At 41.4% G+C, this 19,909-nt stretch overlaps 1 protein-coding gene across 1 annotated transcript in view; it reads left to right on the top strand.

Annotated features, from left to right (window-relative positions):
• The window catches only part of Ush2a (usherin), a 665,632-nt gene that overhangs the window by 315,159 nt on the left and 330,564 nt on the right, over positions 1-19,909 (top strand). Inside the window, exon 31 of the mRNA XM_055609194.1 lies at positions 1,711-1,872. Within this exon, the coding sequence (XP_055465169.1) occupies positions 1,711-1,872 (162 nt within the window). The remainder of the gene's footprint in view (positions 1-1,710; positions 1,873-19,909) is intronic.

Below are 19,909 nucleotides of genomic sequence, written 5' to 3'. Positions count from 1 at the left end.
CTAAAAAGAATTGATTGTATGGCACAGTATGAAATTGAGAATCAAACGGTTGATTTCCATGGTCTCTTTTAACTGCTAAACACCAGCATGGGCAACAGTGATTTCAGGAGGACAGAACCTCCAGATGCCAGTTGAGGCACGTTTAACCACCGCTTTCTCTTCCCACTTGAGTCTCACTTCCGTTGTTCTTGGGATGTGCAAACTGTTAGTCTAAATTAATGTTTCAGAAAACATACATTAGGATGGCAGTGGGGAAGAGAAAACATTTCAGGACTCCAGGAGTAAAAGCTTTGCTCAGGCATCCAAACAGATCTCTTCAGGAAACACCAGCTCTTGGGAAGAAGAGGAGTTGTTGCTTCCTATTTCTGTCTCCTGTGTGCTGCCCAGAAAGAAAGTCATTTAGAGTTGAAAGCTTGGTCTTTGTGGCAAAAGTTAGCTGGCACATGCTCACTCTCTCTGTCTCTCTCTGTGTCTGTGTCTTTGTCTCTCTGTGTGTCTCTCTTTTTTCTCTCTCCTCTTTCTCTCTCTGTGTCTCTGTTTCTTTGTCTCTCTATTTCTCTCTTTTTTCTCTGTCTTTCTCTCCCTCTCTCCCCTTCTCCTCCTTCCCTAAAACCTCCTTTTTATTCTCTTCCTCTTTTACATCTCTTTTCAAACACCATTTGCATTAGGGAATATGTTAAAGAAAGATGGAGAGAATAAGGCAGGCAGAAGCCAGTGCGGTGACATGATGATGACATACAGGATTTTGTAAAATCCTTCTTGAGACCCTTTATTCTGTTTTATGCCGGCTATGGCACAGAGTCCACTCCTTCAGCTGTGCTGTCAGTGGGAAAGTGATTACCCTTTCTCAACACTATCCCAAATCTAATCCACTGAAATGCCATTGTTTCTCTCAGTGTGACATTGTGTCTTCTGGGGTACACCATTATCAACCATTAGCCTCTCATTTTATTGTTACTTCCTCGGGCTTTTCTCCAGGAACTTCCCCATTGCTTCCTCTCCACCCACTTGACCTTGCCTGGTACCCTCCCACCTACTTCACAACCATTTCACCAAGGGATTGCCCACTTACCTAGTTTAATTTCCCAGGCATCATGTGCGCAATTCCCTAATCATTTCCAAGGAGCCATGTCTAATATACAGAATGATATTTCTGTTTCTAGTTAGTATTTTGTTTTGTTTGTTTTGTTTTTAATTTTCTGTGATTTTACTTCATTGGCTAGTGTGTAAACAAATCTTTTTCAACAACTACAGTGTAGTTTCAATATGCAATTCATTTAACTGTCCATTTTTAGGCCATTCCTGTAGTTGGAGACTTTTTAAAATCTCCCGGTTCAGAACTGCTCACCAGGGTTGCGCAAGTCAAATTGCATGCTCTGCCAAGCCAGGGCACACTGTTTGATCTGCTTCAACAGGATCAGCCCCACATGGACATGATGGGTTAACAATGCTTTTGATGAAGTAACACAAATGTCAGTCAAGTGAGCTAGAGTAGGGACTCCCCATCCATCACAGATGCAAATCCTCAGGAATTCAAGACAGTTATTTAGCGCCCTTCCTAAAGCAATTACTGACAAGCTGCCTGTGAATCAGGAAAACTTCCATGCCCAGGCATGCCTACAGCTTTAGCCCGTGATTTATTGGTTTGGTTCTGAAAAGTTTTACTTAGAAAAGTAAACTAAAATTAGACTCTATTTTATTTTCCCACAGCTCCCCAAGAGGTTCCGACACCAGCTGCCTTGTCTCTTCCCAATTCCTTGTCGTTCTCCTGGTGTCCTCCCAGACGAGCAAAGGGGATTATTACTCAGTACTCCTTATATGTGGATGGGAGGCTGGTGTACACAGGCAAAGGACAGAACTGCACAGTCACAGGTGGGCCTTCCGTCACCATCGTATAATAGATTCATATATTTGGTTCCTCCATGACCACTGCATATATTTATCAGAATCAGGTGAGTGATTTTTGACTCCTTGGGACGTCAAGGGAACCTGGGAGTGTACTAGCCGAGACATTTCTGAATTCTGTAGAGCATGTGTTTGAATGAGTGTCAGTATGGCTCCATATACATGGAGCCTTCGAGCTGACCAAGTAGGTAACATCTTTAATCATCTCCATGATCACGTGGCTAGCTATTTGAAATCTGCCTACGTGACAAATAATTTGAAGGTGCAGAAGGATGACTCAACATGAGACAAACACATACACCTAAGCAAAGCGACACCTAAGCAAAGTGAAACTGCCTACAGCTCTCTAAATGCCAGAGGCTCACGATGAGGGTGACATCTGGTATTTGCATTGTGTTTATGCTGATTAATATTTACTCAGACTACTGTGTTTATATCATTGCACTGCTTGTCACACTTCCGGGGAGACAGCAGGACTCAGATGTTGATTGATTTGAAAACTGAGGCCTAGAGGTACTAAGGTTTTTGTAAAAGGTTATAACAAGTCACAGCCAAAGTTAGGATTAATTTTTCAAGGGTTCAATCATTTGCATGAAAGGCAGGTACTAAGATGACAAAGGGAACCACGGTGGCCCTCCTTTCCTGGTGTTCCCAGCTTTCTGGGACACATTCAGATAGTGATACCAGCACAAGGCATTGCTAAGCCATTGTATAATCTTTTATAGTTTTGTCTCCTCTTTATTCTGAGAACATAAAGTGGGTAAAATCTGTGACTTTTATATTATTTCATTCATGGTTAGATGGACATCTGTGATATTTATTCCAAAGGTACATATTGTCCCACTTTGCAGGTAAAGAAACTGAGGTAAGTATGGACAGATCAAGGTCACATTGCTTTTGAGTGACAGACATCGGCACTGACTGAAACAGTCTAGCTACTTGAAGAGTGTGGGCTTACATCATGTCTTCTCTGAGTCTTCAGTTCTGAGTCTATAACAGGAGCATGGTGGTTAATCTTCAGTGTCAGTCCTACTGGATTCAGAGTCACCTAGGCAACATAGCGCTGGATGTATCCATGAAGGTCTTTGAAAGAGACTTAGCTGAGAAAGGAAAAACAAGCCTAAATGTAGCTATGAGGTGTGTTCTCTAGGCTACCACCCCAGGCTCAATAAAAGCAAAAGAGGAACGAGCCAGATAAGTACCTGTCTTTCTCTCTGTTTCCTGATGTCTACAAACTGGCTAGCATCCCTGTTTCCACGCCTGCCTCTCAGTGATGGCCTGTCCATTCGTGCCTGCCCCCATAGTGATGACCTGTTTACCTCTATCCAGGAGCCAAGATAAACCCTTTCTTCCTGTCTTAGTTGGATTTATATTGCTGTGAAGAGACACCATGACCACAACAACCTTTATAAAGAAAAACATATAATTGGGGCTGGCTTACAGTTTCAGAGATTTGGTCCACTATCATCATGGCAGGAAATATGGTTATGCTGGTGTTGGAGAAGGAGCTGAGAGTTCAACCTCTGGATCCATAAGCAGCAGGAACAGACAGTGACACACTGACTGTGCTTGAGCACCTAAGACCTCAAAGCCCATGCCCAGTGACACACTTCCTCCAACAAGGCCACACCTATTCCAGCAAGGCATTACCTCCTACTAGCGCCACTTCCTACGGAGGCCATTTTTATTCAGACTATCATACTTCTTACAATGCTTTTGCCAGGAATTTTTACACAGCAATGAGAAAAGAAAGTAACACAATGGGAATAATTACGCTCCTTGTATTTTAAAGGAACTAGACTGTATAAAACATATAGCACATTGTTTCTCCTTGGTAGAGCAAAGTTGTAATTCCTAGCCAGGTCTATGCCTGTAATCCCTGATAAAGCCCTGTCAGGGAATTGAGAGTCAAGGCCAATCTTTTACATGGTAAGTTTGCGGCCGCCTTGAGCTATATCTGGAGACCCTGTCTCCAAAAATTTATAAGAAAAAAAGACATAATTATTATTTCCTTTAAGATACAGAGTTCATATTACAATTAAGTAATAAAATAATCATAAAATTGACTTGATGACGGGACTGGAGAGATGGCTCAGCATTTAAAAGCACTTACTGCTCTTGGAGTGGGCCTGGTTCAGTTCCCATCACCCACATGCTGCTCGCAACCATCTGTAATTCAAATTCCCGGGGTCCCTTTTCTAACCATGTGCACCAGGCATGTACATGGTACACATACATACGTATCCACATACATACATTTAAACATACAAACATACATACACATACATGTATACATACAAACAAACATACATATAGACACATACATACATATACATATATACATACAGGAAAACACTCGTATACAAAAAATAATGATAAATCTTAAAAGATTGAACTGATACATTCTTTCATATAGCATATATCGGCCACAGAAAATGTTTCATAAATGGTAATTATTAAAACAAACCAGAGAATTTTATGCATGTAGTAATGGATGGAGTACTTTTTCAGGAGCAAAATACATTGTTGTTCATAAAAGGAAACCATTCTGTCCATAAGTGTCATGCCTGTAAGAACCCTTCTTGGGATTCTTGAGAAACCAAATACCTTTATAGCCCTGTCAGTGTTTTGTTTTGTTTTTTAATTTTTTGAGGCTTTTTCTCATTAATTTGGATGATTACTTTTTCTTGTTCTAAAATATATATTTAGAGGATATGAGCATGACTGTTTTGTTTATTGCTGCATGTACAAAAACTACTGCAGAGTGGGTAATAGCTCCGAGGTATTGGAGGAATGAGCAAGGAGTTGCTTGACTCTTGGGAAGAAAGAGAAAGTAGAAAGTAAGTACCATGGTTCAGTTCCTAAAGTGCTCGCCTAAGGAGTGCATGGTTTTGTTTCCAATCCTCAACTTCAGCCAGGAGTGCTGGTATATGCCTGGAATTCCTGCCCACAGGAGATAGAAGCTGCAGGGGTCAGAAGTTCAAGGTCATTTTAAGATGAGTTTGAGATTAACCTAGACTTCAAGTGATCCTGTTTCACATGAAAAAAAAAAAAGAGAGAGAGAGAGAGAAGGAAGTGTCAAGGTGGAAATAATGGAGAGTAGCCTTGTAGGGCTAGGAAATGTGGACAGTAAAAGAAGGAAGGGTTCTAGCTAGACATGAAGCAGGCAAGATCCATGCACAACACACTCTGAACTGGTCTTCACAAGAATGGTCCAGCTGATGGATCATGAGATGCTATGGGCTGCAAATATTTATGCAGATATGCAAAGTTACCATCAGGTGACATTTTGCAAAGCAAAAAGAAAAGCCATGAGAGGGCAGAACCAAAGAACCCACACCAGTTCCTAATACCACCTGTAAAGCCATGGTGTCTGCCATAAATTTCGGAATGAAGTACCCGCAGAGCAGTATGGCAAACTGAACCTGCAGCGGAAGATCTCAGAAATATTATCACCATGAGCCAGTGCAAGAGGCTCCTGTGTGCTCTCCACACCCTCATTTCACATTTTCACATCTGCCTTCTCAGTAACAACTTCCTCAGTAGTTTCATTCTATGTGTAAGGTTTTGAAGAATTGTATCTCTAGTGTCATCCATTTAATTTCTCTAACTTCCTCACAGGCAGCCATTGTTCATGTTGTTGTCACAGATTAGCTTAAGACAGGAAGTATTCTGAGTGCTGTTCACTATGGGGAAGAGCCATGCCTTGAAGCTGAAGGTCAGGTTGGAAAATGGATATAATTCTTCTAATCTTTTTAAAATCAATTAATTTATTTATTCGCTTTTCATCCTGGTCATAGCCCCATCCCTTCTCACTTCCCAGTCCCATTCTCTCTCTTCCCTCTCCCTCTCCACTCTTTCTCAGAAAAAAAGGGAGCCCTCCTTCCTATCTATCCCAGCTCAACAAGACCTATCAGGGCTGAGTGTGTCCTCTTCCCCTGTGGCCTGGGGTCCTCCAGGGGGAAGTAATTGAAAAGCTGGCAAGAAAGTCCATGTCAGGGAGAACCCATGATCCCCTACCAGGTAATCCACATGAGGCCTGATCAGCTACATCTGTGTAAGTGGCCTAGGTCCAGTCCACATAAGGTCTTTGGTTGATACTTCAGTCTTAGCAGGCCCCTCTTGGCCCTGGTTAGTTGGCTCTGTTGTTCTTCTTGTGAAGCTCTTGTCACCTCCAGGTCCTTTTTTCCTTCAACCCCCAACCCCACTTTTTCACGAGGCTCCCTATGCCTCACCCAATATTTGCCTCTGAGTCTCAGCATCTGATTCAAGGTGCTGCTGGGTGGAGCCTCTCAGAGGACAACTCTGCTTGACTTCTGTCTGTAAGCACGGCAGAGTATGATTAACAGTGTCAGGAGTTGGTTCTCTCCCACACGGTGGGTCCTGGTTTGGGCCAGGCCTTGGCCTCTCAGTCTCTGCTGTATCTGCTCTACCCCACACATCTTGTAGGCAGGGTGAATTTTTAGTTAAATTTCCTGTGGCCGGGTTGGTGTTCGCCTCCCTCTCCTAGGAGACTAGTCAAGTTACAGGGCATACTCTTCTGTCTCCATGGCCTCAGCTACAAGGAGTCTCTGCTAGAGTCTCCCTCAGGTCCCCCAGGAGCCTACCCTGATTTAGGTCTCAAGCTTATCAGAGAGTTTCCCTCACCCACAGTTTCTTCTTTCTCTACAGGCCTCTTGTCCTTCCTCCACTGCTCTCCCCCGTTCTGATCTCTAACTTCTTATCTCTCTGTTTCCTCTCTTGCCTTGCTCCCTCTCTTCAATCTTTTTAACGTTTATTTTTCATTAGTTCTTTGACCGTTTCATGCTTGCCTTGATCATGTTCACTCCGCTCCTGCTTCTCTCTGATTCATCACCTCTTCCTTATCCACCCAAATTTGTGAATCACCATGGGTCTTTTTAATAAACCTTCAAAACCAATTTTTGTTGCCCAAAGAGTCTTGGATGTGCCACTGAATGTGGTTGACTTACCAGAGTCTACACTCTTGGGAAAAAAAAAAAAAGTCTCTTCCCGTCCCAGAAGCTAATATCTGTCAACAACTTAGGGCTGGACAGAATGCCCATCTCCCTTTCCATGCTCTGATTTTATCTGGCTTGGGCTTGGGCATGGTTGTCATGGCTTGGGCTTGTGAACACTATGAGTTCATATATGCAGGATCCCCACTGTGTCCAGAAAGAGCATTTCCTTGTAGTCAACCACCACATGTGTCTATTCCATTCTTTCTCTCCCTTTTCCAGAAATGATCCCTGAGCCTTGGGAGGAGGGGTGGAGTGTGCACTTCCCTGTGAGGGCTGAGCGTTGTGCAGTCTCGTGTTGTCTGTACCTGGGCCAGACGCAGCTCACAGCGTGAATCATCATCTACTGCAGATAGAAGCTTCTTGGGTGCAGCATGAGAAATGCACTGGTCTAGGGTACAACGATAAGTCATTAGAAGCTGGCTTAATGCTATGTCCATGTAGCAGCTCATTGATAAAAGGTTTCTCTAGGGCCTGTGACCTGACTCGCCACAGGTTCTGCACCTGATAATGCTCCCAGAAATTAGATTTATCTTATAGACTAGTACACTTTTGGCTGCATCCAAGAAACACACCTCATGTTCAATAATAGACACTACTGTAAGATAAAACAATAAATTCCAAAAAAATGGAACCAAGAAGCAAACAGCAGTCACTATATCAGTATTTGACAAAATTGACTCCAACCAATAAAAGGAAAAAAGGAAAAGTCAGAAGAGGTGAGGAGAGACACTCCATATCCCTCTAATCTTATAGTTCACAAGGCACAGCCAGACCGAGAAAGTCAGTATTTCAATAAACCAAATTAAATGTGGGTCTTCATAGTCCCAAAGTCCATGCTTTTCATCTCTCTACATTTTTCTTGTTGAGTATAGTCTGTTTTCACTTATAGACCTAACAGGGAGATAAGAGCCGGTTGATCAACCCCAGGACACACATGTTTGTCGTGTAGGATGCACAGTAAATCCCACAGCCTGTACAGACTACATGATCAAATGCACCCTCCTAAATCCATGGTCAGGGTGGTGGCAGGTCCGCTTCTCCTCAGATGTTTCTGCTTGCCATGAAGTCAGCAGCCGTCTCAGTGTGACCTCCCTCACAGGGATGCCTGCTTGGTGTCTCCTCTTCTTCTTGTAGGGTCAACAGAAACTTAAACTGGCCCACAAGTCTATGACCTCATTTAATAAAAATCCTGTCTCTAAATTCAGTCACATTGGAAGTTATGATTTGTTCTGGATTTTTGTAATTTTGGATCCCTGCATATCATCACACCCTTCATTTTTTTTTCTATAAATACTACAGAATATATTTTTTAAACTTTTCAGACGTACTTATTTTACTTTTTATGTATGAGTATTGTACCTGGTATATATAATATATATTATATATATATATATATATGAGAATTGTACCTAGTATAGAGTGTGTATATATATATATATATGTATAGAGTATATATATATGTATATAATACATATATATACACACACATATATATAGGTATTATAGCAAGTATACACTATACAATATATAGCAGGTACATGCTTGGTACATGAAACAGTCAGAAGAGGGTGTTGGATCCTCTGGAACTGGAGTTACAGATGGTTGCATGTCATCATGTACATGCCGAGAAATGAACCCAGGTTCTTTGAAAGATCAACAAGTGCTCATAACCATTGAGCCATCTCTCTTTCACCCCGATTTAGAATATTTTTTAAACATAGTTCTTCTAAGAGATTTATATAAACACATTTAACCATATAAACATTGTCTTTTTAAAAACTGTTGATACAAATATCTATTAGGTAGGTATCAACATGCTATGCTTTAAAGGGGGAACAGGTGAATCAGAGGTTGTTAACTTTTTGGCAGTTTCATGTTTCTATTAATCTGTTGTGCTCATACCCACGCCCTCCTGTCTGATCTGACTTCCTTCTCTCATTCCTACATTCATGACTTTTTTGGCTTTTTACTTTTACAAACTAGTTGGTCTCCATTGTCACCTGATTTCTGGAGAATTCATCAATATGGAATATCATTTTCAAGTCTTTGATGTTTTACTAATGTCTGATAATTATCTTCATGGTGATCTCTGGCTTTACCAACTCTATCTCTGTGGTTAGTAGACATTTATATTTTACCTCAAACATCTGGTTATTCTTGGCGAGCAGAAACAGTAATAGCACAAGGAAGTTTGTTTGAAATTTCATCAAGAACAATGGTTAATAATGTTTTCTTGGCCACAGTCAATGGCACTTTAAATTTCTTGTCTTTCTACTGCATAAAAAAAAACTTCCCTTATAAGGCCCCTTCTTAACTATTCAAAGTACCAACGTCTCCCCATCCCTCCTCCACTTGTCTGCGGCTTCTCTTAAACTCTTCAGCTGAGCAAGTCCACTCCCACTGTGCATAGGGAATGGGCCTAGCTGCCAAGGGAGGTTGGGGTTGAAGCAGGGCATTCCATCCAGTAGACACTTAGCCGCCGGGTGCTCTGAATTTTTTCTTATTCATCTTAAATATGAAACATTAAAAGTCAGAAGCATTGCTGCTCCTTGGGTCAGTACAAACTATATTTAAAAATGCACACAGTTCGAATTTTTGCCTTGTATAGGCCACAAGCTTGTAGAACACTGGGTCAGCCCTGACACTGAAAAATGGATCCAGTTAGGGAACCTCCCGAAGGCTGTTGATGTTTGCTATAATAAATAGCGCACACTTTAAGTCAAACTTTTTCATTCCATATTCAAAGGTAATGGATTTTTTCGTAACCATGGTAACCTTGGTGTATTTCTGGATAAATGCATGAGGTATATACATTCTGGTTTTATTTTTGAATATAAACTACCACATTATGTATTACTAATAATATGAAAAATAGGATGTAGGTTAGTGTAATGACAGCTTAAACTAGTATGCATTTTTCTTCTGCAAAAAATAAATATTTATCAAAAGTAAGGGTTCAATTAATTTCCCCCCACTTTTGTGGTATTCTGATGGTGCCATTTATCTTTCCTGCAAGATATCCATTAATCTCTTATTTCTGTCCCATGACAGATTTTGTAAAATTTTTGAGTTAAAAGCAATTGTGTTTTTAAAACTTCTGATTAAAAACATTATCAAGAGATTGAGGAACCTGTATTGGTAAAGCTAGCAGGGCTATAGCAAACCCCTGAGATGTGTGTGCAGGGCATCTGTGACTAGGCAGAAGATGGAAGTCCTCTGTGAGAGTGTTTGATATCCCTGGGCTGCTTTGAAGTTAAGGCTAGATAACATGCTGATGGATGGTCACTTTCTGAGTGGTAGCCAACCAGATCATTCTCATTGCAAAGGGGCACCCTACCAGAAAGAAGCAATCTTTAAGGAGCTCGAAGGAATGCTTCAGAGAAGCCCACGGGGCTTTGAAGGACAGGAACAGCATGGTGTTGGAAGTCAGGAGGATATACAACAAACTGGCCAGAAAGTTGTGGAGACTCATGCTACCCTGGAAGCAATGGGAACGAGGCCTCAAAATGTTCTGTTATCATCAAAGTTGCTTTTGTTTGAAACAATCTAAGCTATTGTTGATAATTTCTAGGAGTATTTTGTTGTTGTTATTGTTTTTTTAAATAAGTAAAGGTACCTAATGTCAGTTATAGACATGTGTGCTCAGGCCTATGTCTTAGCTACTTTTGCTGTGATGAAACATTACCGTATCCTAGACAACTTATGGAAGAATGAACTTTTGGCTCACAATTCCTCAGGGATAAAAGTCCATGATACTTGGGATAGCATGGCAGTAGATACAGGCATAGTGGCTAGAGCAGAACACTCAGAGCTCACATCTTGAATGACATTCAACAAGAGAGCAGCTGGAAATTACTCTCAAAGCCCATCCCCAGTGACATACTTTTCCAGCACGGCCACATCTCCTAAACAGTGACCCCACCTGGGGATCCATGAGCCTATAGGGGACATTCTCATTCAAACCACCACCAGCCCATCATCTAACAGGATGGTGGTTGAGTATGAAAGTGGCACCTTCCCAAGGCCTAGGAATCTCAATAAGACAGTGAGATTGAAGTAGTGTGAAAGTAGAGGTGTGTGTGTGTGTGTGTGTGTGTGTGTGTGTTTGTGTGTATGAGAGAGAGACAGAGATAGAGAGATGGGGAGAGAGGAAGACAGGAAGAGAGAGAGAGAAGAGGATGAGACCTTGAAAAGGTTGAAGAGCTGGAGGAAAGCTCAGAAAAGAGGGAGGAGAGGAATGTTGGGTGAAATTCTGATAAAGTTGGGTAGTTAAGTATTTATATCCTTAACCTACTAAAGTATTGTGACTTTTCTTTGGCCATATCTGTCAAGGTCAAACAGGACCACGTATAAAAACCAAACTAGAAACGTTCGTCTTGAATGCACCAAGCACTTCAGTCTTACAATAAGAAATTTATTGAAGATCGAGCTGTATTCTTTGTGACACAATAAAAACAAAACAAGGAATTAAAGGTTAGGTTCCTCTAGCCAAGTGTTGGAAGGAACCTCATCAATACTCTACAAATTGGAGCAACACTATATACATTCGTGCTGTTAGTTTACATGAATCCTTCACAGCAAAGTAAAACTTTCTAGTAGTTTCTTTAGGCTGGCCTTGAACTCATGTAGCTGAGAATTTTCTGGAACTCCTACTATGCCTGCTTCTACCTCCCCTGATTTAGAGTTATAGTGCACCATACATTCTTTATATAGCCTGGGGATCAAAGCATGGCCTTGTGCACACTGAGCAATCACACTAGTGTCTGAGTTGAATCGCCGCCATAGCTTTACAGTTTTGAATACAGCAGTGCAATGCTATTCCTTGCACATAATATTACAGCAAGAAATCCTGCTAAAAGGCTTGGGCCTTAAATCCTAAGCCTGAGTGTTAGTAAGGCAGAGCCTGTGTAGATGGTCACCTAAGACCATGATGGCTTCCGTAAATTACAGGGTACACTCTGTCGTGCTATAGATATATACAAAGTTGAAAGAAGACTTGAGAATACACCAGAGGGGAAAAGCTGTGAAAATATCTGGAACCTTTACAGGACAAATTCTAACAAAATTGACTCTGTGAGCAAAGGCTCTGCAGTGATTTCTCAGGAGGTAGCTAGATATTTTGGTACTTTGGGTTAATGCTTCCTTCTCAAGAGTCACCTTTGTTGAGTGGCACAGGATCAAAAGAAAGGAAGCAGCATGTGTAGAACGCTTAACTGCCCCTCATGCTTCACGGGAAACACTGGAACTGAAGGCACATCCTTCCAGGCCAGCACATCATTGTACAAGGCACTGATGTGTGAGGAAATGAAATGTGTGTATCTATGTTTTCAGATCTGATCTCTTATTCACACATGATGTGTTAGCTTAAGTTTTATGCTCCTAATTGGTACAAAATAATTCTTGTGTGGGAAAGGACTTGAGAGCTGCCGTGGGAGTGACATCAAGTTTTACAAGTTTTACAAGTGGAGTCCAATGCATAACTGGTGATACCTTGAGGGACCTGTTGAGACCTTGACAAACACAGCCTGCTGATGATTTTACTTTGTGATTTTGACTTTTAAAGTTTCTTCCCGGAGAGTGTGTATTAAGGATACAGCTTGACAAATATTCTTGGATGATTGTGATATGTGCAACCATTTTCCAGATCAATCATCAGCATTATCAACACCATAGAACCCCCCCCCCTTTGTATGGTCAGGTCTTGTCTGCTAACAGTGTGGATTGGTTGTATACTCAATATGAGTAGAGCTAAGTGTACTTTGATACCCCCCACACACACACTGGCCAATTTTGAAAGTCAGGTGGGGACAGGTGATCAGTCACATAGTAAATCAGTCACACAGTCTTTTTTTTTTTAATTGCAGAACACACAGACCAGAACTTTCTCTGACCCTAGACAGTAACTAAAAGAATATTAGTTCTCGAAATCAACTAAAATTTTAAAAAGTGAGACATGCCCATTTCCCCCTTCCAACCTGATCTAGAAATTGATTCCAGTTATGTTTTAACTAGGTACTCGGATCTTCAGCTGCAGAAGATCTGACTGTCCAATCATGGAATATTGTTTCTAATAGTTTACAGTGCTGCAGCTGAAAGCCTAGTCTAGAAACATGGTAAAGAAGCATTTGAACACACAAAATGTAATATATGTGCCTTTTAGTGAACATGGATGTCATTGCATATGTGATGTGGATGAATGCATGTGACATGTGCATTTATATATGTGAAAATACACTCCTAAGCATCAAGTTTCCTCCTAGAAATGGGATCTTAGAACTTGCTTTTTCTTGTCCTTCCTTCCTTCCTTCCTTCCTTCCTTCCTTCCTTCCTTCCTTCCTTCCTTCCTTCCTTCCTTCCTTGTTTTTTATTTGTTTGTTTTTGGTGGTGGTGGTGATGTGTGTGTGTGTGTGTGTGTCTGTGTCTGTGTCTGTAGAGGTCCCTATCAGTAATCTCATCTTGGCTGGCTGTCTGGGCCATGCTAGTTGGCCAGTGAGCTTCAGGTAGCCTGCTATTTGTACCTTCAGTGCTCTGTGGTCGTAGGCACATAGGATCTACTTCCTTTATGTGGGTCCTGGGTACCAAACTCAGGTCCTCAGCATGTGTGTCAGTCATTTTACTAATAATCCAGTCTTTTACTTCTTCTCCTTGAGTGAGTTATGTTTTAAATTCTCTGCTGTTTGGAGTCTAGTCATATTTTGTCATTTGGCATTTTCCATTTTAATGTACTCGATAAAGTTGGTATAACAGACATTTTAGAAATCTGATGGCACATATAGATTAGTATTTACCTTCTGATTTCCCCTGATCTTCCCTCTGATATTGAGTACTAGTAATGGTTTCCCTGGCTTCCTTTGACAGTATCAGGTTTGACTGCGGCACATCTAATACTGTCTATCACTGCCAAAAGGGTAAGCACACATCACTTAACTTTCATTCCTACAGTTTCCGTTGAGTCAGAAACTCTTCCAGGTCACTTTATACACATTTGAATGTATTCTGCTGCATAAGCCAATCTTAAACAGGGTACATCTTCGTGAACAACATGAATTTAAGGGGGTACAATCATCATGTCATTACTCTTTTCCATAATCTGCAGTATATATCATCTAGGACTTAGTTGGCATCTCAAAACACTTTTATTGGATTGAGTTAAAATAAATCAAATTGAAAAAAATCACTGGGAATCAGTAAATTAATATTTTGAAGTAAATAAATACTGATGCATAATTCAGAAGTAATTAATATGCTAAACTTGGTAAATGGCTCTAATGAGGTAGGCTGTTCATGGAGCTTCCTGGAAATTTTCATTTAATCACCCAATAAGTAGCAAAAAAAATATTTTAACTATTCGTGTTAGTTTAGTAGGCTGCCATAAAAGCGTGCCACAAACTGTGTGACCTCCGGAAGGTGATGTCACCTTTCAGGACAGTGACATCTAAGATCTAGATGACAGCACCTGTTGCCTGCCTGAGTGTGTGGAGGGAGACTGCCCAAGCTGTGCTTCTGGGTTTTGGCGATTCTCTGGCCATCTTTGGAGTGTGCCGGTTTGTGTGCCTGTCACACAATCGCATCCATCTGGTCTCCATGAAGCGTACCCCTGTTCACTTGTCTGGCTCGAAATCTCTGCTTCTGCAAGAACACCCATCCTGTTGTACTCAGATCTACCCTAATGACCTCATATTAACTAATTGCAATGGAAGGCCCTTATTTCTGGCCACCATATGGGGCTGTAGGGGATCAGACTTCAGCATGTATGTGGAAGGGGATCCCAGTTCCACCATAAGCTCTATTCTCACTGGAGTGTCTGGCTGTGTGTTTGATACTATAATTAACCATATTTAAACTTCCCTCAAACATTTACTTATGAGAACCAGATAAGGCATCTCTTTGAAAAATCAGTTGCAAGTGGCCCTCTCCGGTGACAGAAACATTGCCAGTGGAGGCAGTGGGGCAGGTCCCTTTCCTGCGAAGTGACTCATTAGTTCAGCAGTGGTGGATGTGGCTCGGTATCACCAAGGATTTCAGGTCAGATGAAAGAGTCAAAGGCCTTGTCCTCACATCTCCTGTCTCAGCAGAAGGAGCCTGAGAGACGCTGCAGTCCGGAAAGCACGGATATGGCCCTAAAACCCACCGTGCGCTTTACTTCCAGAGTATTCTGCTCCCTGACCCTGTGAGACTCATGCTCCTTCCACATGGGAGGTTCTTCCTCACACATAATTTGTCCAACCTCGTACTCTAGCTCTGCTCGTCTACAACTTGCGTGTTCCTCCTTGACTCTGAGGTCTCCAGCATCCGGAGCCTTTGGCTTCTCCGTGGGTGACAGACAGGGAATGCCAACCTCTAGATCCCACCTGCCCTTGTGCACAGAAGTCACGGTGCACTCTAGACTTACTTTCTCTCAGTCTGGCATCCAGGACCTCTTCTTCACCTTGAAGTACCTCACGTCTCAGAGATTCACTATCGCAGCTGACAGGAATTGCCTGTTTTACACTATTTCACTAATTTACTTATATTAAAATACCTGGTTTTCTCATTTTATTAGTTTTTAATTATTCTTCTTAAGAACTTCCCACATGGACACTGCATTTACATTATTTCTGCATCTTATTAACCCTCCAGCTCTTGCCATGTCTCCTGATCCCTTCTCAACCTCATGGCCTCTTCCTTGATGTTTGTGCATGCACACACATGTGTAAACACAACCTGGTGATTCCATTTAGTTTTGCCCATATATGTTACATAAATGTGTACTGGCATGTGTATGGGGTCAGATAAACAGCGAGTTCAATGTGGAAAAGACTGAATCTTTCATCAGTCATAGTTCCTCATATAGTGATGGAGCTTTGTGACGGTTTCTTCCCAGACCTGTTGGCATGCAGCTGGTGTCATTATGTGGGTCTTGTTTAGCTGACCATACTGTTGAGATTTCAGAGTTGCATCTTCCTATCATGTGTGGAAAACACTGTCTCAGAGTCAGTGCCCTGGTTCTCTGGCTCTTAAAGTCTTTCTCTCTGCTCCTTTCCGTGTGATGCTCCTGCAGCCGTAGGCACAGGGGTCTTGTTTTTCTTTGAACCTAAGTCTCTCCATCTTTCATAATCCTTTCTTGCCTCCCTTCCTATACTCACTTCAGGTATGAAATTTGCAGTGTTTTCAGAGTATTCCCTCTCAAAACTATCAAATGGTCATTGGTATAACTGTGTTCCTCATTCTTGAGCCCATGATCCTAAGCTGTGCTAAAGGAGCTTTGGCAAGCCCGCCATTGGGCGCCATTTGCTGTCTGGTATCCCTGATCTCCAGCAGGCTTCTTGTACTTCTTCTTAATCTTTATTTCTCTACCTTGATTTTTCTCCCTTCCACTCTGATCTCTGCTTCTACCATTACATGACACTATTCATTCCTATAAACGTAGCGATTTCTATTAGATTTATGGCCCAAGCCTAACCTCGTATGACCTCCACTTAACTTGATTATGTTTTATAACTTGATTAAGTTGACTGACTTAACCCCTTGATTTTGACTTAACTTGATTAAGCTGAGGTCACACTAAACCTCAAAGACTCTATTTACATATAAGAGCACATTCACACATGTTCAGCCGTTTAGGAATCAAACGTGTCCTTTTAGAAAACAAAGACTAACCCAGAACACTGGAATTATATCCACAAATTCACCAGTCTTACCCGCGTTTTTCCCATTCTCGTTCTTGCTGATTCAGATCAGCAGCGAGACCATATAATTCAGGATTCTCCTGTTGCTCCTGGAACATTCCTCTCCTGGTATCTGTGACATTTTGCCTTCCTAATTTTCCTGTTGATGCTCAAGCTTTGGTATGATCTCTTTTTTTCTGTTCTTCAACAAACTCTGGTTTCCCTTATAGTCTTTGAACCCTCTGTAAGGACTCTGTACAGCCCTGTTCATGCTGATCTTCAGTTCATATATTTTTCTTCTAGCCATGAATACATTTGATCATTTTAGCCCAACTCCATAAAACTGAGTTTATTTTATTAGCCACGTCTAACCACTTTTTTTTCTTCCTGAGTTTCATCTTAGGAGACAGCAATGCTCTCCATTTTTTTGTCTGAAATAAAAATCTGAATTTAATATTAGATTATTTCTCCTTCTCTTCTCACATTTAATCTTAAAATTCAAAAAATTCAAATTTCTTATGTTGTCGTAATACACACACACACACACACTTGGGTTATTTTTATCCGATACAGGGCTTCTCTGTGTAGCCTTGGTTGTCCTGGACTGGCCTTGTAGAGAGGGCTGGTCTTAGACTCTTAGCGATTCACCAGCCGAAACTAAAGGTGTGTGCCACTGCACCCATTTTACACACATACTTTTAATCTAATTTCGTGCCCTGTGTCACTCTCCTATCCCCATATATTTCTGCAATGCTTTAGCAGCATCGCTCTGTTTGTTCTTGGAAACAGTATTGCCCCATTCCTAGGCTTTGACTTTCCTGTTTCCTCTAACTGGAATTCTGGTTCCCTCATTCCTCACATAACAACTCTGAGTGTACACAGAACTTGATGATTAGACTCTCCTTTCTCCACAATGCCAAAAACATAGACTATACAATGTCTACCATATTTAACATATGGCTACTAAGGTTTCTCTAAAATTACCATCCTTGGTACATATGGAAAGAAAAAGAAAGATCATTGTTGAAGAGTTTTATGGACCAGGCCTGAGAGTGATGATTCTTGTCTACCACACTCCAGCAGTTAGAGCTCAGTCTCATTGCCTTACTAACTGCAGGGGAGACTCAAGCAATTAGCTTCAAGAATTTCCTATGTATGAGCTCACATGCCAGTGAGCCAGATGTTTTGATACATTAAGCTGGTTTCTAAGTCAGGTCCCAAAACTTCAAGGGGTTGGAGAATTTGTACCCTCTGGGAAAGCCTCCTCTTCTGTACTCTCTTAGGCTTCTGAATGCATGTTCCTTAGAGGCAGGAATGAGGGCTTGGTTTCAGGCAAGGCTATTCTCAATTCTAGAGACCACTACCATTTAATTTCACAAACACCCCTCCGTCTTTGTGGTGGAGAACTTTTATTACATTAAATCCTCCTGATGTTCATACTCTTCTACCAACAGCTAAAGAATGCTATAGGAGTTGTCCAAGGCTGTGCAAGGCTTCAGCTGTGTATGGCCTTCTCATATTGTTATAACTGTTCTGATTTACTATTAGTTACTATTAATCTCTTACTGATCCTGATTATCATGGACGTATGTGGGAGAGAGAAAACATAGCTCATATATGGTGTAGTGCTTTTTGTTTTCAAAAATCTATAGGGAGCAGCACTTGCTTGAATTATATTTTAGTGAATGCCAGGAAACTATAAATTCTAGTCCAAAGGGCTCATAATTTGACTATACCCACCAGAATAATTTCATTTTTTGTGCACCAGACACCAGTGTGCAGAAACTCTACCAAACTCACCACTTCCATCTATACTGAAAGGGAAGGAATTGTGTGAAGGTAAGTGTTGACTAGCCGCCCCCTCAGACTTCTTCTTACCTCAGGGTTTAGCAACGGTCTGCCTCGCTTGGCAGTTTGATGGCACCCTAACATGCTTTGGTGCCCTCGTGGAAGCTAAGGATGGAATTCAGTTTTGAAATTAAATGTGATAACTAATTTAACTGATATGGCATGGGCACTTGCCACTCACTTGTGGAAATAGAGAATGATTCACAACCATGTGGTTATGGTTATAAAATGGTAAAATTACTATTATAATAAAGATTCTTAATGCAAAATCTCCTTCCGGCATATACTAGACTGCCTGTTCAACTTAATCCAGAAACTATTGAGCATCTTTATGCATTAAGGAGGTTAGAAGTTCGATGAGACAGACATAGTGTCGTTCTCTTTCACAGACTTTCCACTGAGACACTTAGAGACAGACATAAACCCATGTAGAATGCCATGCAGTCTGAGGACACATTCTGAGGAACACAAGAACAAAGAAAGATGCTACACATTGATGAGCTGGCAGGCCAGAGGCTGGGGCAGGAAATACAGCACTCACAACTGTAATGCTCATCTGATGAAAACCAAACAGGGCCCATTGTATGAAGCTGGCACCTGGGCAGCCATGGCAAACAAAGAGGGAGCCCAGTGCACAAAGCGGCTAGGGTAAATCAGGATATGTTTTAAACTTTGTTGTGAGACAATGGAGAAAAATTCTCAGGAAATGAAATGGCACAAATTTGGGCGGAAGAGCTGTCTCAGTGGTTAAGAGCACATGCTACTCTCCCAGAAGAACCGGGTTTGTTCCCAGCACCCATGTCAGGCAGCTCATAAATGTGTGTCACTCCCGCTCCACAGGATCCAACACCATCTTCTGATCTCTGCAGGTACCCACACATGCCCACACACACATAGGTACATATACACATAATGAAAATAAGACAAATCTTTAAAATAAAAGTAGGATGAAATCACCAATGTTTTAGGAAACAAGAACATCAAAACATGAGATGGTTCTCCAGTAGTGAAGGCTGAACCACGTCACTATCCTCCCCACGCGGTGAACAGGACAGGTCTGAACTTGGAATGCGAGAAGGTAATTGAAGCTAACAATGCAGATGGCAGCGGGAAGAGAAAGGGGAGAAAGGCATTAGAGTTATTTGTGAGCAACGCCATCACATTTTATGTGTGTGCATCCACCAGTGTAAAATCAAATCCTCTTAGCTTAAAATCCCTTTAAATAGTGTTTAAATATATTCTGATGACACAATCTGCTGAAGTATTTACCCTTGGTGGGGATTTCCATTAACCTTGTTGTAGATACTGTATATTTTGGGGGCTTTGCTTACGGAGTAAAGCCCAGTGACATCATTATAAAACCACATCTGGATAAGCTTAGAGCCTTTGTCATTCTATCCGATTTGGGAAATTCAGCAAACCATAGGAGAATGCCACGATTAACGGGGCTCAGGCTTCAGATTATTAGGGTGGCCTTTCTTTAATGGTGTA

The sequence above is a fragment of the Psammomys obesus genome, unplaced genomic scaffold (assembly GCF_907164565.1).
Source record: "Psammomys obesus unplaced genomic scaffold, mPsaObe1.curated_primary_1811, whole genome shotgun sequence".
NCBI classification, from domain to species: Eukaryota; Metazoa; Chordata; class Mammalia; order Rodentia; family Muridae; genus Psammomys; species Psammomys obesus.
The sequence above is the reverse complement of the archived record's forward strand: the minus strand, read 5'-3'. Positions and strand labels throughout refer to the sequence as shown.